The following is a 21443-nucleotide window of genomic DNA, read 5'->3' as shown; positions in this document are numbered from 1 at the left end:
CGAAAAAATCGTCGGAATTCGTCGATACTGTCGAAATTTTATTCAAAATATACAAAAATTAAATTAAAAAATTAAAATTTCTTTGCTGCTCGAGTGGTATATATGCGGACTATCTAGTTTTATCTGCTTATTGTGTTGCATTAAATTCCATAATTACTAATACAATAAGAATGTGAGATGTCCTTATCCGCTAGCGGATGGTACTAGGGGATAAGTCAACCAAAGCTTAATTCGTTAGCATTAAATCCAAAACAAAACAAGTTAACCAAAGCTAACCAAATAAACATGGCTGGGTCATATGCTATATCAGCACTTCTATTTCTTATGTTCAAATACACATGATGACGTTTGAATAAATTTGATATTTAATTATATTTTTGAATAGATTTGGGGCAATTAATTAAAACATCAACATATTAAAAAATGATTAAGTTATATTTTACTTAAAGGCATTTGAAACAAATATCTGAGTGATATAAAAATAAATTAAGTATGTTAACAAAATTGCAACCGCAAGTTTTGTTTTTCTGAAAGAAGGTAAAGGCATATATTAAACACATTTATATGTATATATTAATTTTTTGGAATTTCCTTGGTTTACTATCAACAAAAATATTTCACTAAAACACAATTTGAGACGTAATAAGTAGTTTTTCACAAAACTTTTTTTTATCATGAAGTTCTGAATGAGGACAAATACTTTACTAACATGTAAGAAACCAAGTTGATATTTAGATTAAATTTTGATTTTTTGATTAAAAATCAAATCAAAATCCCTAACAAAAATAGTTGATCAATACTATCTATTATTCGGCCAAGTAGCATGAAATTAGAGAAAGACAAGGAAAATCTGTGGTTGTGAGTGTGATTACTAATCAGACATTGCTATTTTTTTACACTATAGCTTATTGCGAAATACAACTGAAATATAGCAAAAGTTATTGGCAACTGCATTAAGAATGTAAGCATCGCGCCTAAAAAATTAGGAAAGTGACTCCAATTTATTTTGAATAATGATGATGGCGACCAACAGCGAAACATCAGATTACTATTCTGATACAACCCATTCATTGTGAAATAATTTTCAAATAATGCAGAGAGAACTAAAACCATTTTTCAAAGTTTTTTTTTTTTCAGATATTTAGTGAACTGTTAGATTTAAAACGCGCTAATTTAATCACTTTATGTACACTGGATATTGCCAAAAAAACATTGCTCTAAGCAATCCCAGAGTGTTTTAGAATACAGTTTATATCCTACCGTCCAACCAAATAATGTAGGAAAATGGCTTGGGATTCCAGTTCAAAACCTATGTTATAGCGTTTAGGGCTTTATTAGGTGAACATAAAATAGTTGACTTTTACTATTGAATAGAGCAGACTTGCTGGAAATAAGAACTCTTTCCGGATGATAGATATACATAGAAATTTGTGGTAAAGGTAAGTGGTAGTTGTAACTATTTACATGAAACATTAGAGAGGATACTATGCTGATTGCAATTTCTTCAATTTTAGCACATAAAAGGTATATATAATCTAGCAATCCAAATTTTGTTTCTGGTCTTTACAGTTTTCTACTAAGCAATATTTTATAGTCGTTTTCGGCTCAAAATATATATTAGTCTTCTCTACCACATCTCCGCCACAAGAATATTCCTTATACAAACAAAAAATTTACAAATATTCAATCTTCAACCTTGTGTTTATATTACACTGGTTATTCTCGCATACGGAGTTTCCTTCCCCGAAAAAGGCCAGTGACACGTTTTTACAGTATTTTTACTGAACTAAAACTAAAGTGTTTCCCCCGAAAGCAACCTTAAAATATTCGCCCAGTTTAAAAAAAAAATTTACTGCTTAAAAACGTTGAACTTCACCTGTGTGAAGTGAACATGGTTAAGTATCTGTGATGCCAATGATTGAATTTAAAGTATGCAAACGCAAAGGCAGTCGCTAAGTATAAATTGCAGAGGCATGAAAATATGAGACAGAGGTAAACTTAAACTTAACCATAGTGCCAAATTAATATTATCCAGAGGCACTAAAAACAAAACTGTCAAAACGTGTTCTTGGCTACCTGCCTTTCACAGACACTCCCAACTTTGAAACAGATATCTAATGATATGGGGAGCTACCCTATTACACATGGTCATTGAATACACCAATATTTTTTAGCACTTAAATTCTGCCACTCTTCTCCGCCCAGTTCAAGAAGCGCCACCTTCATGCGAAAGATCTATAAGGACAGATAAAAAAAAGACATTCAATTGTTTTTGCCTCAATATCAAAAACTTGGGGTTTTGCAAAAACGTATATTGAAGAATATGGTACCTATGTACAATAATTGTGTGATACAAATAATTAGTTTATACAGTTTTTAATCGGCAGCAGGAACAATGGCGGGACGTTCCTTTTACAAAAGAATTCCACTGGCCACTGCATCCTACTTTCAAATATAATCTACCTGATGTACGAAAAAAAAAATCTATAATTTTTATTAAATAGTTTACGTTTGTTCCTTTAGTAGTTTACACTAAATGAAACAATTCCTTTCTTCTACCGCCCGTTACTAACCTAAGTATACATCTTCCTTGTAAATATGTTACATTATTCGATATCAACTTTTTTTCGCTCTCTCTGTTTATAAATAATTGTTTAAAAAATCTACCTACATGTAATATATATATAATATAAAAGCAAAATATCCTTTTTTAATGTTCATTTTTTAATTTCGGTTCATTCTATTCTCGTTTTGGAAATTTACCTACTTTTGCTAGTGCTCGGGGTGCTGTGTCTGGAATTCGTCGAGGTCGTCGAGGAGGGGCTGCCCTCTTTGCTGGCACCATTCGCGGATTTTGCCGGTTGCGGGATAATGGTGATTTCATCGTTTATTTTCAAGGGTTTCATGTCCGTTACCTAAATCGTTAGTTCATTTGCGTTAACCCTGTTCCTTAACGGTTTTTAAAAATTTTGCCCTTCATTTTCTGTTGAACTGCGCTCCAATGTAAGGCGGAGTCGGTTAAAAATTTTCATTATTTTTCTGTTATCTTCATGTGGTCCCTATTCTGATAGTTAACAGTGATGTGACAAAGATCACAGAAAGAAAAAAACAACTTAACAGCCTTTAATCCTTTAATTTTCAAAATATATTAAGATCTAATACAAAGTAACGAGCATAAGTTTCAAAATATTTTTCTTATCCGAAAAGTGCACTTTAATTTTAAATTTCGGCCAAGTCGTTGAAAAACAATAAAAATTTTGTTTTCTGCAGGCAACATAAAATGAAATTACTGCCTTTTCTATAATGGCAAAGCTACTGCCATCTTTACCCTGTTAACCATATTATACTATATTATGAAAACATACCTTCGAAACGGCTGAAGAAGGCAGTGGCATGCTATGCTTTTTGTCCATCACCCGCTTCGCCACCACACTATGCGCAGAATATACGTGATTCTCAAACTGTTTGTACATGCCGAAGGTAGCCGTGCAAACGGTGCACTTGTATGACAAATGCGCCGGCTTTAGTGTCATGCCGTGATCTCGAGCCACATGGTTAAGCAATTTCCATTGGTAAACCTGAAATACATCGAATTTAGTACAATTGTTTTAAGGTTTCCGTGATATACTGACCCGTCCGCACACGGGACACCTTCCTGAATCTTTGCTCTTGTTTGCTGCGTCTTGCATACTAGAGGTCACTAATCCGTGTGATCCCAACAAGTGCCGCTCCAGGCCTTGATCCGTGAAAAAACGGAACTGGCACTTTTGGCAATTCAATGGCGGCCGATTGTAGATCATTTTCGGATGAATTTTGATCTTGTGGATCCACTGCATGTGATTCCGCAGTTGCTCCAAATCCTAAAGAAGTGTGACCAATCTAGTGGAGTCATAACATTTGGGCGCCGCTCAAATTATTTCTTTTTAATAAAACAAGCTACAGTAATGCTCATATGCTTACTAACAACTATAGTTAGTTTAGAACTGAAGTACAACTTTGTGTGAAATAGTGGAATAATATTATTCTTTTTACCTTTATATAACCGTCGCAAATTTCGCAAATGACAAAAGAATTTTTAGAGTTTGTATCGCCGGGTTTAGAAGTGACGGCAGGTGTAGCTGTAGTGCCTCTAGGCAATGGCGTAATGGAAATACTGGGTTGATTCGTAGGCTTTTTCTGTTGCGTCGCGTTCTGAAAAAGAATGAACAAATGTGAGTAAAACCGGATTCAAAATGTAGTACTTCACTGGTGTTACTCGCATGAATCCAACCAAAAACTTGTTAATTCATAAAAATAAATTATAAAAACTAACGACCAAGGAGGAGGGAACAGTAATCAGCAGCCAGATGCCAAACGATGTTAAACAAAATCAACGATTAATCAAAATAAACTCATTTGGCTACTGACATGCAAAACAAAATCAATCTGAAAAAAATGTATTGGAAAAAGGGAGAAGCGGAAGCTGAAAGTTTGTTTCGACACCACCATTATGAATCGTCCGTACCTGAACGGTGAGCATGCTAGAAGAGGCGGAGGCGGCCATGTTGGGTGGGACAAAAGCCATGTGGCCGGGAGCTACACCAAGCCGCCCGCCCAAGTCCTGACCACCGCCCACCACCTAATTCCACAGCCAGAGATCAAATAACAAGTAAACATACTTATTTCGCTATCAAATTCATTTTGGGTAGCCGCAAAAGCAATTACTTTGAAAAATTTTACCAAAAAGCAGAAATTGGGGTAACCAGGCAACTTCAAAATTCACGAACTACTGAAAACTGTTTAAAAATTGAAGGCTAATCACAAGGATAATTCGAGCCTTGTACAGGGTGTCTAACCTGAGTGTACAGAGGTTTCTGTAGAATTGCGGTTTACAGTTTTTGACACAATTAAAGATCCAAGTGAAAAAATTTGTTAAGGGCTGGTTCATCTGTTATAAAACAAAAAACAAACCTTTTGTTCTAGGGTACCAAAGGCAACTTTTTATCTCTGCTTCAAAAACATCAAAAATTACACCCTGTATGTACAAGGTAACATTGAAATCTACAGTAAATACCTGTATTTTAGGAAAACAAAACCTACCTGAAACACTTGGTTCCCGCTCAACTGGTAATTGGTAGGGACCAACACAGAGCCGCCAGACATTGCCTGTTGCTTAAACACCATACCCTGTGGTCTCAGCATTGGTTGGACTTTCATATTTGGTCCCAAAGTGGGTCGGCCCCTGCCCCGTTGTAATGCAGGATTTGTGCTTTGAAGTTGCATCTTAAATATTAATATAATCCTAAGTAAAATTCACACAAGCAAAAGGAGTGTTTCTTTGAAATTGTTTGACGTCAATTACCTTGGATAGGAACTGATACTGGCCGGTTTTACTCATCGCTTGGTAAGCAGCCGCTGTAGCATTTAACCCTTGAGCCCTTAATTTGGGCATGCGTGGTATCTTGGCGGGTGGTTCCCAATCGGCCGGAGGTTCCAAGTTCCGATCTGGTTTGAACTTTCGTGCACAAACCACCAGATGCCGCGACAATTTCCCCTTTTGGTTGTCCTCGAATGGACAAGATGGGCACTGATGAAAAGCAGGAGCTCTTTCTAAATGACCTGAAATAGAATATGGTCTCCAAATTAGCCACAAAATGCATTTTCAATAGTCATATTATAAGATTAAAACCAATTCCGGTTTGATCCTAATGAAAAATTATGTCTAAATATCAAACCTGTTTATCACCATTATAATATGAAACAATGAGTTTTAAAAAAATGCAATGAAATTAGGCGGCATATTGCAACAGTTCCATAAATAAATAGTAAATGTCAGTTTCACTATAACAAATCCTTGACATCTGTTGATGGATTTAGTTTTCTTTTTAAGGCTCTATATTACTAGTAGAAGTTAATGTAAACAATATTACTTACCACGGACTGCATGTTCCGCTTCCATATGAAACAGAATGTCATGGGGACTTCGCACTTCATAGGGACAAAAATTGCATTTATAAACAAAGTTCTTCATGTGAGGCGTCTCCAAATGGTATGCCATAGCTAAAGTGGATTCAGTTTTGAAGTTGCAGAACTCACACTTTTTCAACTCCATTTTAAAGTGGTCATTTGAATCTTTGCTCAGTTCTAGGTTTTTCATCAGCGACTGAATTGTTTTGTTTGTCTCAGGATTGGTGCCCTGTTCCCTTTCCCGTTTTCGTTTCTGCTGTTTTAGCAAGTCAGCTTGAACATATTCCTGTACCATATTGAACCCGATATCGGTAAAAAACTTCCCCAATGGACTGTTAAAATAATTGTAAGGCTTCCTAAGATCATCAGTTTTCTTCTCTTCCTCCTCCTCACTTTCTTCCTCCGATTCTGATTCCTTCTTCTCACTGTCATTCACTTCTTTGTTTTCCTTATCGTTTTTGGAATTATCTTTTGACTCTACCATAGCCTTAGCTTCCCCTTTTGCTTTGTCAATTTTTGATTTCCTTCTCCCTTGGATTTGCTTCTTTAAATCCGCCACAAAATCTTTGAGAATTTTCACTGGAGGTTTTTCATACACATAGGGCACTATAAATGAAGGCGCTTCGACCACAAACATATCGTCTGTCAATGTAGGCAGCAAAGGAGTGGGATTCGGAGTTATAGTGGCGGCGCTGGATTTAGAAACAGCGGCGACACTCACCTGACTTGAGTTGACAGGAATGGGAGTTATGGTGGCTCGCATATTTTGAGGATACTGAGCGGGTATAGAGACGGGCAGCGCGGAGGAATAGTTTGAGGTAGAAGTGCCTTGGGTCGCGGATTTGTTCACAGGAACAGGACCACGGCCTGAGAGAATCGAATTAGTGTCTATTATCACTAGTGTTGGTTCTTTTTTGCCGCCACTAATAGAAGAACCACTAGAATTCGATTTAGAAGCAATTTCTACTAAGCGTTTAGTGTCTTTCACCACGATCGTCGAAGCGCTTTTGCTGGTTTCAAGGGGTATCCTCTCAACTGTGATCTGATCATTCACAGCCAGGGGATCTTGAGGAAGTACTTCTTCAATATCCGACCCCTCAGACTCAACTGGTGCCACAGGACGTGGTGGAGGTGTGTCTTCCTTATCACTCTCAGCATAACTTTTGTTCTTATTTAAATTCCTAGAACTCCTTCGCGGCGTGATAGCATCTTTTCCAATCTTGCTATGTTTCTCTGGTGTCTCAACGAGATCAATGACTTCATGAGAAGTGCCATTCGTTTTTGGTGAATCAACTATCATAACATCAGCGTCATCCTCACTGTCAGTATTCAGTTCCACAGTTTCATGATGTTTGCTTTTCTCTTCTTCATCAATCTGGTGGATCTCTATAGAACTGATATTTTTTCCTTCTAAATTTTCAAGCATTTGTTTGGGTTCAGATTCATCACTTGACTCTCTTTTTGTTTCTTCTTCCTTATCTACAATATGGATGGCATATTAGGCTAAATACTTATTAATAAATAAAAGAGACAAACAAGTCCATTCTAAATGATAAACATTACAACACATTTACAGATACAACACACTAATTAGCTCGTCTAATTTGCAAGTCCATAGCAGGAAAGAGACATGCATAAGAATTCAATAGTCATAAAATGTTGATCAGATAGACTTCTAGTTTTGAATATTGAATTGAAGTTAAGAATATCCAAAACATCATCATATGCCCATCAGACATTTGGATTTGGATTATAATGTTAATGCTTCTAAGACAGTTTTAAATCCACAAGTTAAAGCTAAAGATGGATCATGTTTCATTATATTATAATAAATTGCTTATTTAAAGAATGTGGATTAGTTCAGTTTTTATAACATTAAAGTTCAATGTCTTATCCAAAATAATTTTTAAAAAACTGCTTCATCCTCTGTCACAAACTTTGAGAGTAACTATAGTGAATAAATATTTTCAGTAATTTTCAGATCATTGTAATCCAAATATGAATTTTTATTTTTTATTACTTTGTTTTTTCGTTTTTTTTTACACTATTAGGTACATCACCGTCAGTAACAAAGTAAATACCTTTTTTATGGTGTAGTTCGGTGTGCACTTCAAGAACAGCTTCTTCACTAGTTGTTTTTATTTCTATTTGCGCCATTTTAGCTCCTTCTGTACTTTGTTGCGATTCCTCATCTAATTTTGAACTACTTATGTGATCCACTACTTTTTCACTATCACTAAATTCCCTAATTGATTCAAGCTCCCCCAAATTGGAGTCTTGATCTTCAGTCTCTTTTCCTTCTTGACTACTAGTCTCTTCCGTTTCAATGGAATGATTTTCTGTAGTTACTGAATTGCTGTCGGCCATGTTATCATTACTGTCGTCTTCAGTTGAAATACTGTCTGGATTGCCTTCCTTGGTTTCATCAGTTTCATTGTCACTGGTGTCTGCATGATCAATATCCATTGATTCAGGTATCCTAATTTTCTTACTGCTGTCCTGGCTGTCCTGGCTCTCCATGTCAACGTCGTTTGTTAAACTGCCATTCACCAGCACACCTATTAAAAATAAATTAGGTTACCCTTGTTAATTTACTAGGCACTTGAAAGGGGGCCGACCTTCATTTGAATGCATCTCGTCCACTTCCCCCATATCTGCCACTTCTGCCATAGCCGACAACTATCGGGTCTGTCAAAAAATTCATAGTTAGTGGATGAATTATGAAAATGCAGTCACAATCTCCAAATATTAAAATTTCAGATCCCTGATTCTAATTTTGTGTGCTAATTAATTTTTCAATAGGTATATTTTTTCTTGAGCAGTCCATGTAATATTATCAAACAAATCTAATGCATAAATATACCAAAACTGTTTTATTTGATGGTTCGGGAAATATTGCCTACTATGAATAAACATGAACCTGTTGCTCCAAATGTTTCGTATGCCATCTCAACAAGATAAATATATCATTGTAACTAGGAAAGTATCTCCTCAAGGATTGTTAAGTTAATGTTGGTTATTTCCATACACAAATATCACTGTTTTAATGTGTTAACAGTTCATTTTTTTCTATTGAAGATTCAAGAAGCTAATAAAATCGACTAAGGGACAAGTTATTTACAAACAATTTTCCAATAATTATTTTTCATTGTTGTTTCCATAATTCGGTACAAGGAAGACAGTCCTTAAATTACTTATTAGTGATAGGTTTTGAAAATTCGAACACCCTGCTCAGTTAACCCCATCACTGTTCAGAAATGACAACAATATCCCTTGGACTTCAAAACGTCTCCTACGCCACTGCATCAGGATAAATATATCATTTCTCCATTAAAGAATGTTGGTCAGTGCTGATTTTGTAAATCCTTTATTGCCATGGTCAAACATTACTGTTTTAACGTGTTAACAGGTTATTTTTGTACTCAGAAATATAGAAAATAGAATAAAGGATAGAGTATACATAAAATATAACCTCAAAATAAATATTTAGTAGTATTTTCCAATGATGTTCTCGTAATTCGGTACAAGGTCCAACTTTTTTCAAAGGTGCTTGTTAGTGAAGAGTTTCGAAAATTCAAACAGCCTGAGTAGCCAACCCCACCACTGTTTAGCAATGATAACAATATCCCCAGCGCAACCAACGCCGCCGCTGGACGAATAACCCCACTGCTTCGAGTTAAATTCTCCTCCACAGGGTCCACCGACGACATTTTTCTCAGTCTCCGCACAAAATATAAACCAATATTTACCATTAAAATTATAATTTGTTTAATTTCCCGCCAAGGCACATGGGATCGTCAGCAAAGAAACACAGAACATCTGCACCACCAATCGAGACACACTCCGTGACAATCGTAAATACCCGAATCGAAATCTTGACGACCCGCGATATTCAAATGTGCCGATACCCAAATCCGACGAATTACACAAACAATCGACCCCGAAACTGTTCTTTCCGTTAATTATCGGTTTTATTTTGATCCGAGACGTCCAATGAGCCGCACACTATCATGCTGAACCCTGGCAACGCACTAAACTGCCAATATGGCGTCTAACGGTACGTCACGTGACCGAAAATAGTGACGTAGCTTTTCGTTCCGCGATGTCTTAAAATTTTTTCGTTACGTAAGCAACGGATATAATTTTTATAAAATCACAGCACAATTATCGATTCGCACATCACAAAAATTGAAACCGATGCGAAAACATAATTTTTCCTAATTCATTTTTTATTTAATAAAAAAATATATTCTTAAACTCTGGCGCCCCTGTACCGAAAAATGCGTTTTTATATATTTCAAAACAAATAGTCTTTATGCAAGCAAAGCAATAAGAAAAAGTATATACGAAAATGTTCGATATCCTAAATTTCGTTAGTTATAGGTGCGGCATTAGTCGATCCCAATATATTTTAAATAATTACCGTCGACGCAGTTTAAATCAGCGCTTTCGCGCCTAAATAGAAAAATGCGCTTTTTTGTGCTTTTTCGATTGAAGATTAAAGAAAAATGACGTCATTCTTTGTGCACCGAGAGGCCGAGCACCCCCCTTTGCCCCTCTTCCCAATGTAAGCTACGCTGTTTGTAGGAGAATGGTTTGGTCCGAACCTCATGCTAGCTAGTGCTCTCGCTGTTTCCGTTAAATTTTGCTCGACGCCGGCAACGTGGTTCTATGTCGGCCATATTTCTTCCACACATTTTATTTAAACTTCGGCGAATTTTTCGCCAAGTTTTACCATACTCCATGTACCGCTACGCTGTTTTGTTAAAAAATTTTCGTAAACATGCACACGTGACGAATATTTTGAATATTTTTTCACAAAAATCTCTCAACCCTAGCGAACACGAACCCTGGCTAGGGTGGGCGTAAACTTTGTCTGCGTTTTTGTTATTTTATTAATGACTAAGAATTATTGTAGCAATGCCCCCCGAAAACTAAATGGAAATATAAATTACCTTTCAATTTATTCGTCTTCTTCGTCGTCGAAAGAGAGCAAACTAGAATTTTTAATTTTTTTCGAAGACTTTTTAGTTTGATCAGTCGACGAAGACCGCCTTTTGCTGACGGACTGTTTGGACGACACTTCTGAGTTGGGTTTTGATTTGTCCGGGGCTTTAAACAATATGGGCGCGTTTAAATCCGCGGGTGTCTCTTGCTCTTCTAAAAAAAAAAACAAGAATCCTTTGCACAAGATCGTTTCAAGTAACTTTAATGTAGCTTCATACTTCGAAGTAATACGATTTTCAGTCATAAAAAAATTGGCCCGAACAATACCGTTAGTCAAGCAGAACGGATTTGAATGTATGTATTCTAAAATTTGATCCAGGCTGTAGTATCGCTTCTGTCATTTTATGATCTAGTTGAGAGTAATTCTTATCTGGTGCAACAATAATCAAAATTTCTGGTAATCACTTTGCCAGGTAGATGCTTTTTATAAGTTTGCATAATACCAAAACAATCCCCCAAAACCAAGTCCATAAATCTGTTCCAATGTCTAAGACGTGTATGGTACACCTAATCGATGAAACGAATGAAAATAAAATGATGACGGTGTTTATAATTACACTAATTGGTAATGGAAAACCCATCTTGCCTCCTCCCTGGAAAAACTAAGGAATTATGTACGCATGAATTAAGTCTTCAAAAATTTGGATAAAACGACATCAAAACCGTAAACATCCAATAGAGAGTAAATAATTAGATACAAAATATATTGTTAAAATGGGTGCTATCCATAAATCTGATTGGGACAAGAAACAGAAACGCCAAAGCGCATATAATTAAAACAGACTTTTTTCTGCTTTGTGTAATTTTTGCGTGACAGATCAATAACGTAGGAAAATTTTGCTATATCGATTTCTCCAATCCCTGCTAACTTCAAAATTTAGAGTCAATCTCATGCCCTCATGCCATAATCGTTTTTTACACGAGCTTGCCAAAAAGCCAAACGCTGAGTTGTTATCCCGATATGACGCAATCGATTTTTATACTTCGTAGTCAATAGGAGCTGTGTAGTTGGTGTAGTATACATCTACTGTTGGTCACGTGATCGTTTTGAGCAGCGTCCCACTCCGCCTCACCCGGCAACCATTTTAGAAAATTTTACCGACGCGACCAGTGGCGGCACGAGACAGGGGACGCAATTACAAATACTTGTTGGCATCGGGACCACTCTAATATGATACCAAACTTATAATAGCTTTCATCCGTCCACGATTCCAAATTTTCAGTAGGTAGAGGTAATATATCAGACCACCTGATGTTAGATATAGGATTTATATAATTTTTAAAGAAACAGTTTCAAAAAATCCGTATTATCTACTCAAAAACACATATTTCCACTCCCCACTTTAAAATACTCATTTAAGCAGAGATCAAGCGAACGGGAAGTGTTAAGACAAATCAAATCTGACGATCACGTCACAGGACACTCAGTAAATATGTTCGAGCTGTTTTTCCAAAAAAAGTGTAATATGCAACAGTTGATAAAATTGACTCGTGACTAAATTGGCGCTTATCAAACTCGTCGCATAATATACTAATAAGCAGAGGTAAAATTATTAAAAATAAGTAATGTGACTTATCTCATATTCTAACTTAATATAACTTAAACGTAAAATTTAAAACTCAAAAAGTCACATTTTATCAAACACCCCAAAAAAGCTCTAGAAATGTATTTGTGAGAGTACATTTTATAGACGGTGTATGACAATTTTATAAGATGTAGAGGGCAGTGCAATTTAGATTAATTTACGACACCTATTATTTTGTTCCAAAACCACTTGGAACGAGGCAGAGTTGGACACCTATCAATAATTTTGTGGGAAAATCTTGCTAAAATAGATGTCAACATTTAAAAAATACCAGTTCGTGAGGATTATTTCGACATTTTTATTCTAAAAGTGACTTATTTCGTTTGCACCGTTGATTACCGAATTATTCAAAACCAAACTAAATAATACGTTTTTTTCCACTCCCTACTCTCTAAAATACCCAATTGTGTACACATCAAGCGTGCGGAAAGTGTCACTTTGTCAGTTCGTCCCCACGATCGCATACTGTTTCTGGTACTTTAGTTAAGGATAAATCGTATTTTTTCGGTAGATTTTAATCTTGCGGATTTGACGTTGCTCAATTGTGACGGTCACGCGTCACTCAATGAATGTATTTGTGCTTGTTTGCAAAAAAGTAATAGTCGCAGAAAAATATATAGTCTGTCAACACGTTGATATTGAATTTGTTGATCACTTGCTCCGCTGCGTTAAAGTCGCACGAAATGAAACTCGTGACTAAAATGACATTTATCAAACTTGTTGCATAACACTAATTATGTACCTACTTATCATTATTTAATAATTTATAATTAATTAATTTAAAAAAGTTGTTTAAGCGTTAAAAGTGATGAACAAATATCAAATAATTGCTGAAAAAACATTTGAAGAGGGTTTATTCACATAAAATATAAATCAAATAAATTTAGAGTAACTTTTTATTAACATTTGTATATATATATATATATATATATATATATATATATATATATATATATATATATATATATATATATATATATATATACCGACATATTTTTCTAATTATTACTCTTTTGCGGTACATTGTCCAGTAAATAATTTATTTTCATTTTGGGCCGATGCGATCTTTATATTTATTTAAAGTTTTTCACCAGTTGATATCTTGGTTTAGCAGGATATAAAGTTTAATCTGCTAAATGAGTCTCCTTGCTTCATATTTTGCGCGCCTATCTCTCTATTTTTATTGCTTAAGATGAAGATGAATGATTCAAACGAAAATTAGTAGATCTTTCCTAATTTAGGCCAAAATTTGGTAAAAACGCAACTGTTCCGCGCTAAGCCACAGCAAATTTCTGTAAATTGATTGAAACCTGCATGTTATCCGAAAACAAAGAATGAAAATGACACATATATTACTTAAATTTTAAGTTTAAAGAGAATCATATTAATATCCACAAAATGGAAAAAAAATGATAAAGGTATTAACATTTTTTAGTCTGCAGAATTTTGGTACAAAAACCAAAATGGTAATGGTCTTTTTAAATGTAATGTATATTTTTTATTTGGTTTTGGTTAATTTTTTTTGTCCGATTTACTTAATACTGTGATAGTTTTTATTCAATTTTATTGTTTTATTAATTACAATTTTAGTTTTGAATCGGGTGTAATTAATTACTTATATCGAATATCTGAATTTCCAAAAATAAACCCCAGCTCAGTCCGTGTTGGTATGATCTGAACCACCAGTAAAGTAACCATGGGTATTAAAATTTCCACCTCGATAGCGGATAAAATCAGTCTCCTGCATTTCATTTTTCAGTTGCGAATATAAAAATATTTCCGTTGAAGTCTACAACCAAGTTTAATTGTGATATGGGTTCTGTGCGTAAAATATTTTCTAATTTTTAAACTCCTAAACCTTTAAAACGGCCCCAGTAACTTTATCTAAGCTTAGTGCGTTAACGATTAACTTCCATGTATTTTCTCAAAGATTGGAACATTCTATATTCCACTTAACACATGTTTAAGATGGCGAATACCGAAGGTATAGGATAGGTGTTCACTTACCAATTTTAAATGAAACACAGTTCTGCACTTTTTTTACGTCAAAAATGACGTTTCCAGACCAAAGAAAAGAAAGAGCTTTTTATTTTTTAAAAAATCATCGCACCCTTATTTGTTAAAAAAAAGATGCTCCTAAATAGTCTCGATGGGTTATGCTGATACTGAATTATAAAAATGTTTCTGTCGTTTTAGAACAAGAAATGACATTATCTTTAGAAAGATTAGCATTATAAAAAAATGGCTTATTTTATTCTGTTTTACAAAGTTCCTTTTACTACAATAAAAAATTAAAAAATAATAATTAGCTATTATGTCAATAAAGGGAATTTCTATTTCGTTTTCTTGACACAAATTGTTTTTATAACCTTGCGTTATTTGAGATCTATAAGATATAAGGTATATTAAATAAGAAAAATCTTATAAAAATAATTAGCAGCATGAAGCTTAGTTAGTTAGCTCATACTAGCAATAAAACATGATGTTATTTATGCAAATTTATTTTTTAATTATTAAACTAATAGAGCTTGATGTTTTTTCTTGTAGTTTTATATTCAAAAATATCCGAATTCCGAAGAATAACACTCAGTTTAAATATTAAATATGTCGTCGAATTGAACATTTTATGCTTGCTTGTATCTAAAGGCTGAAAGCAAAATACCGTTCCAGTGGGTAGACCAGACCGTTTTTACAAAAAGGGAGCCAGTATTTGCTTGAGCTAGAATAATCAGGCATCACGTGGCCTACAAAATTCTGTCCCCGTCAGCATGCACAACATGCTGTCAGTCCGTCTCTGTCGGAGGAGCAATATAACGTGGCGAAAAATTTATAACAACGCACAACTCTGGAAGTTAGGCATTATGCAAGAACAGCGTTGGAATTACAAATTACATCTTATTACTATGTCTCCCGAAAATAATATCCGGGTAAGCCTTTCAGTAAAACTTTATAACAGTTTAAACTTGTCTTAAAATTAAACTAATTCATGTCGCGGTTTAGAGTTCGCGCGCCATCAAACACACATGCGCACAACGACTCCATCCGAATCATAGCTGTCAGTTTCGCAATGAAATTAGACTTGTGCAGCGATGCCGAATTCTGTGTGTCACACACAAGATGCCACAAATCAATCAGTTAAATGCTCACAAAATAGTTTGCGAGGAGCGACTGAAGCTTTAATTAAATATTATTTTTACTGGCAGACATTTTTTTGCGTTTAGTAAACATAATTAAATACGCAGTTGTGCAATCTTTAACGGGATATCATCCGTTACACTAAATTTCAAAGCGATCGGCAACATCGCAAAATGTTATCTATGGGATGGCTAGTGTTTAATACATTTTAATACATTTTTCTTAAAAGAAACTTTATGTTATGGAAAGATGTTAACGAAAATGTTTTATAATCGATTTAGCAACTGAACCACCGGTTAACTAAGGTACAGAATCTAACCTTTCTCCAATCTGAGCTTTTCTTTGGCAGCTTCCTCGGCCGTAAGATCTCCGGGGCTCAGCACCACGACTTGTGGCTGTTCGTCCTCGTTGTCTTGAAAATCTTGTTCTGACACTGGCCCCAAATCTTCACGCTAAAAAACAGAGCTGAGTTTGGCTATAGAAAATATAAATAACCTAACCTACTTTTGTATCAACCGTTGGGCCTTCTTTGTACCCGATTTGCTCCTTTAATTTCTTCAAAAAGCTGGGATCGCTCGGTTTAACGTAACTTATATGATGCTTTTTTGACATTGCTCATTTGGGCGAATTGAAAATAAATTGTTTACTTCGTACACGAAAAACAATAAGCCAAAACGGCACGCGAGTTTTGTCAAGTACACGTATACAGTGGGGCCACCACACCACGACTGAAATGAGGGGAAAGAGGAGTTGAGTACTTATCCGATATTTCGAAAGTTTTGACCGTACGACGGAGCATCGGGTTTTGCCCTTCTCTCGGACCAATTTTCTACGCCGCTGTCCCGCATAACTTTTTCTACCACGTCAGCCGGTGAAAAGCTGTGTAAAATGCTACACAAAAAAAATTATAAAATATGTCAACTTACAAAAATAATTCGTACCACACGGGCACTTTTTGTACCTCATTTTCCATATTAACTTACAATTATTTTAAAATTTGATTAGTTTTTCCTATAATTATGAGTATAATAATAAGCTAATAAACTGCAAGAAAATGGTATTCATAGGCGGGTCGGTATTTTTTGCAGAACTAAATTTATTAAAAAGGGCGCATTATTTTAATTATAATTATTTTAATTTAATATTTATAGAATTCTGTGACCTTAAAATTTTACATAATTTTTGTCCACCTTAATCAATTCCTAGTATTTGTGTGGAGTCTTTGCATTGACGCCCCCAGTATAATTTAAAATAAATAAAAACTCGTGATATTAAAAAAACAAACAATGTAATGCAATGTAGTCGAGATTTTAGCAATTTCGCGATTTTTGGGATTCTGTTACTTTTGAGTACTTTGTGTACCTACTGACTTTATTAGATATTTTTTCGAAAAAAAAATGTTTATAATAAATTACCAATAAAATCTTTCCAGTTTTCATATCTTCAAAATTTAAATTTAAAGTGATGTCTGAATTTTTGTGCCAATGGAGACAAAAGATAAGTCAGTCAGTCAGTAATATACATTAAAAAAAAAAACTAAATATTTTGAATTTGAGACGTGAGCTTAGTTACCCCCGGTCGCGAGTTACTTCAGACATTTCCGGTACTTTAGTCACGATAGTTTGTAGCGCTATTGATTGTTTTCGGTAGATTTTATAGCCAAGGACGGTATTTTGACGTTTGTCAATTCCGACGGTCACATCACATGTCACCCGATGAATTCATTCATGCTGTTTTGCAAAAAATAGTCGTAGAGAAAGTATAGTATGCACGCTCATGACTAAAATGACACTTATTAAATTTGTTGCATAATATACAATTAAATAAATCAGCGCCATAGTGATGGCCCTTAAATAATTGCAGCAATAAAAACAATGCATTGCAGACGTTATATTTCGTTATATTTCGTTGAATTGCCTTCGGGAACACATTATATTTGGGAGAAAAATTTTCGACCTCCGATTATACAGCTGAAAATTTATAAAAAAAAAACTGGTTCAAACGAAAATGGCCAACCGTTTGGCAACAAAAGAGGGTTTTTAAAAACCCTGCAACTTAAAACAGTCTTTTTTTCATTTTTACAAATAAGTTAACTTGTAAAACATATCCTAAGTAATTTTATATGCTGTTTTTAGGCAGTTCCGTTTACGATATACTCTAAAGTATTTAATTATGTACTGATAAGGCGTGAGCAACGTGTCACTTTAAAACGTTAGTTTTATTAAACACTGTAATGAGTCAATACGAGCGTTTCCGGTACTCTAGTAACGTTTTCTGCATTCATCACGTCTTTCAGTATTATATGAATCGTTAGTATTATTAATAAATCGTTTTTTTTTCGTAAGGTTAGTAGAAAAACTAGACGCAACAGGTTAATAAATTTCTTCAGACACTCGCTAATTAACTAATGTTGCACTCGTGACTAAAGCACAGCTTAACATTATCAATTCGGGCACCCTACTGATGGAAAAGGTTTGTTATTTGAAGGGATTTTTTTTGCTTTGATAAAAAGAGTAAGAGCTAGGTACCGTTTTTTTTTATAGTGTATTTACACAAAGCATAGAGTTTTAGCGCCAGCAATTATACATATATAACATTTGGTTTAGGAAGGTATTCTAACAATTAAATTTCTTATTTTACACTTGCATTTTTAAAATGGTTATCATAGTTCTTTGTTCATTTTTTTTATTATATCATATTTTACCTGGATCCATTAAAATAAATATCTTCTCAATTTCACTAATATTATAAATAGGTAATGAATTACGTTTGGTGGATTTCAATCAGCCAAACAATTTTTGTTCCAATCATTTTTCACATAAAGGTTATGCCAAAAAAGTGGGAAATTCCGTCCAGTTTTGCTCAATTTGGCTGTTGAGCATAAGGGTAGATAAATGTTGTGCAAAATTATTTCTGATCGCACCTAATATTCGATACTAAAACAGACCGTTATTTTTGACCACTTAGAACACGACACTTAAAATCAAATACCTTTAGCTACTCTTTGAGAGACAGAGAACTGTCCAGCATGTCATTTTATTTTATTGTTCAAGAAAAATATTTCCATAACAAGAAATTTTGTCAGTATCAAAGTACAACTTGAAGCGACAAAACTTAGAGCTATGTTAGTAGTATAAAATAAAATATAAAATAAGAAAAATAAAAAGTACTCCTGTTATAAAAAGATAAAGCAAAAAGAGTCTAGCTGCTAACTATGGCCTGGACGCTTATCAAATCGTCGGCCTTACCTTGGCAATAGTTGCTTAAAAAAATTACAAAGTTGTGATAGGTTGACCAAGAGGATGTGCCGCAATTGATTGTATACAGGACAGACCAAATACCTTAGTCTCCAGCATGCTGCACATCGAACACCGTAGTCTCCGGTATCAAAGTTAGACTGAAAATATTGAAACCTAATAACAACATTTTACGCTTTATTATCAGCGGATCAAGAAATGTTGACTTCGGAAAGAAAAGCAAGACAAACTTGGATAACATAGGAAATATTATGCTTAACAGATAAAAGGCGCATAACATCATGAAGATTAAACCTGCAAAAGAAAACTGGATAAGGAGGGTGTGTGAAGAAGTGGAATAATACGAGTGACAGCTTCAATGTGCACAAGAAACTGAAAGAAATGATCGGCAGTCCATTCTTTATAGAAGTTTCGACGGCAGTCTTATCTCGGATGCTTAGCAACTGATTTGCTGAACTGAATATGTTAAGGAACTTTTCAAGGACGTTCTGTGAATTGGTACTTGGCTATGCTGAAAAGACTAGGTCAGCAGAAGAAAGGAGAAAGAGGAAATAGTCCTGAAGGGATACACTTTGAAAGTATTTTTATTTTTAATTCACAACAAAATATTTGCTAAGTTGGATTCCGAAATTATCGATAACCAATTATTGTTTGGAAAGGGTATGGGTACCAGGAGGTTCTGTGTTAACTCAGAGATATCTCGACATGAATCAAGACGCTTACTCCTGCTATGTTGATTCCGAAAAGGCGTTTGATAAGGTCATCAGACGTTTATAGAAATATTACAAGCAAAGCAAATAATTACTTGAACCGAATAGCAAAATTTTCAATTGAGAGATTCTGCAAGGCGTACGTCAGGGTTGAGTTCTGTCTTCGCTGATCTTAAATGTAAATAGTGACGCAATTTTTACGTTAGGCTGACGACATAATTATAATTACACACAAGCTAGAAGATCTGCAAATCCTGCCAAACTTAAAGAAGGCAGATGTTGGTATTCTTACTATACATAAATAAAGGAAGATGAAAAAAAAATAAGTAAATAGGAACGTGGCTCCATGAAACATTGGAGCAGTGTCATGAACTCAAAACTCGCAAAATTTCTCTTTTTCAGAAGCATAAATTTGGTATTAAGGATAAGATGTTACGTTTTTTCAACATTGTCTTACAGATCATAAGGATGCAGACTATGCACAGGATCAAGGCATTCGAAAGATTGTGTTTTTGGTGAATGAACTAAACAGGGTTCCCAACTAACTGCGACAAAGAACTTAGAAACAGGAAAAAATACTTAACACTCTTAAAAGAATATCGTTAGTATACTTTGCCCGCATAATCAGAAGAACTAAATATGCGATACTACAGAACATTATGGAAGGATCAAGGACAGAAGGGGAATAACCTCTGGACTCGTGAACTTAAGGGAATGGTTTGGAATGACATCAAACCAATTATTCAGAGCACGTTAACGAGGATGGAATCTAGTTTCCTTCAGGAGAATCAACGTGGACAAGAAGATACGAAACAAAAACAAAACCGACTTCATAGGAGGACTAAACTTGATAGGGGAGATCTGGAAAATTAGTGTGCCGTAATCGCATAATCGCATCAAAAGCCAACAAACGGCAGCACACACTAACATGAACCTAAACGGTAATAGTATATTATGCAACTAGTGCGGTAAACGGCATTGGACTCACGAGTAAATTTGACAGTGACTTAAAAAGTTTACCGAACGTGTTGCATACTATACTTTTTCTACGACCGTTAGTTTTTGGGTACATTTTCGCAAAATAGCAGGAATTCATTCACTGATATGATCGTCATTCAAAGCGTGGGAAATATCTCCGAAAACATCCGATTGCTCCCAAACCCGTGGGATAAAATCCCGGAAACGTCCGAAGTGACACGGATCAGTGGGAAACGAAACTGAAGTGGTAAAGTGACGCTTCCCGCACGCTAGATGGCTGTGTAATTAGGTATTTTACAGACGGGAGTAGACAAAGTATTTTATCACTAAATTATTGCATTTAGTTCATCTCCAAACCAGTTCTGAATTATTTTTTTCCAAAGACTATAACAAAAAGTTTGGTATAAAATTATAAAGCGATACAAACTAACAATTATTTTTCCCTTATTTATCTGGTCTAGATATGATTGAAGAAAGATTTTCTGCTTTTATAGTCCGATGTTTAAAATTTTATAGCAAACCAATTCGCCTTAAAGTATTCAGCGCCTAATCTGTGACTTCACAGAAGTAGTCGACAACCATATATACATAACTAAACAATAACGATTATAAGTTATAAAGACAAATTTTACATGTCAAAATAGGAAATTACTTTATTGAAATAGGTTTTTCAGCTTCTTACTCAACAATATCGTGCGCAAACTGTGACTTTATGACGTCAGCTGCGTTAATCACCGTCGCGACCGATTTCGGACGTTTCCGATACTTTGGCGACGGGAGTTAGCGCGATCATATTTTTTCGGACAAAAGTGTCGTTTATCAAA

General features: G+C 34.9%; 2 protein-coding genes across 5 annotated transcripts; both read right to left on the bottom strand.

The window, feature by feature from the left end:
- Nucleotides 1–149: 149 nt before the first annotated feature.
- On the bottom strand, nt 150–16126 carry LOC132697983 (MOG interacting and ectopic P-granules protein 1). Of its 4 annotated transcripts, none has more exons than XM_060663795.1 (12): nt 15994–16126; nt 8565–8634; nt 8028–8504; nt 5914–7425; nt 5342–5598; nt 5080–5262; nt 4505–4618; nt 4033–4191; nt 3633–3860; nt 3366–3578; nt 2768–2915; nt 150–2235 (listed from the first exon to the last, which is right to left on the bottom strand). In XM_060663795.1, exons 2-12 carry the CDS (start codon nt 8614–8616, stop codon nt 2207–2209), a joined length of 3372 nt encoding a protein of 1123 aa, XP_060519778.1. In that variant the 5' UTR covers nt 8617–8634; nt 15994–16126; the 3' UTR covers nt 150–2206. The 4 variants fall into 4 exon arrangements, with proteins under 4 accessions (XP_060519778.1, XP_060519777.1, XP_060519776.1 ...); XM_060663794.1 differs by lacking the exon at nt 15994–16126 and adding an exon at nt 10902–11041 and having other exon boundaries at nt 151–2235; XM_060663793.1 differs by lacking the exon at nt 15994–16126 and adding an exon at nt 9696–10040 and having other exon boundaries at nt 151–2235.
- Nucleotides 10910–16286, bottom strand: LOC132698668 (uncharacterized protein KIAA1143 homolog). Its single transcript, XM_060664861.1, has 3 exons — nt 16179–16286; nt 15994–16126; nt 10910–11106 (listed from the first exon to the last, which is right to left on the bottom strand). The coding sequence occupies exons 1-3, from the start codon at nt 16284–16286 to the stop codon at nt 10910–10912; spliced, it is 438 nt and encodes a 145-aa protein (XP_060520844.1).
- Nucleotides 16287–21443: the final 5157 nt, after the last annotated feature.

Source organism: Cylas formicarius, unplaced genomic scaffold, assembly GCF_029955315.1.
Source record: "Cylas formicarius isolate icCylForm1 unplaced genomic scaffold, icCylForm1.1 PGA_scaffold_2__14_contigs__length_35257938, whole genome shotgun sequence".
NCBI lineage: Eukaryota > Metazoa > Arthropoda > Insecta > Coleoptera > Brentidae > Cylas > Cylas formicarius.
Note: the sequence above shows the minus strand (reverse complement) of the source record. Positions and strands in the feature narration are given on the sequence as shown.

Excerpts from the sequence above, each read along its gene's own strand:
- LOC132697983 (XM_060663795.1), bottom strand. The coding sequence starts at position 8,616 with ATGGCAGAAGTGGCAGATATGGGGGAAGTGGACGAGATGCATTCAAAT. Across the intron at positions 5,599-5,913 it reads AGCGGAACATGCAGTCCGTG|GTCATTTAGAAAGAGCTCCT; the intron begins GTAAGTAATATT and ends ATTCTATTTCAG. Across the intron at positions 5,263-5,341 it reads AGTATCAGTTCCTATCCAAG|ATGCAACTTCAAAGCACAAA; the intron begins GTAATTGACGTC and ends TTAATATTTAAG.
- LOC132698668 (XM_060664861.1), bottom strand. The coding sequence starts at position 16,286 with ATGTCAAAAAAGCATCATATAAGTTACGTTAAACCGAGCGATCCCAGC. Across the intron at positions 16,127-16,178 it reads GCCCAACGGTTGATACAAAA|CGTGAAGATTTGGGGCCAGT; the intron begins GTAGGTTAGGTT and ends TCTGTTTTTTAG. Across the intron at positions 11,107-15,993 it reads AAAGCTCAGATTGGAGAAAG|AAGAGCAAGAGACACCCGCG; the intron begins GTTAGATTCTGT and ends TTTTTTTTTTAG.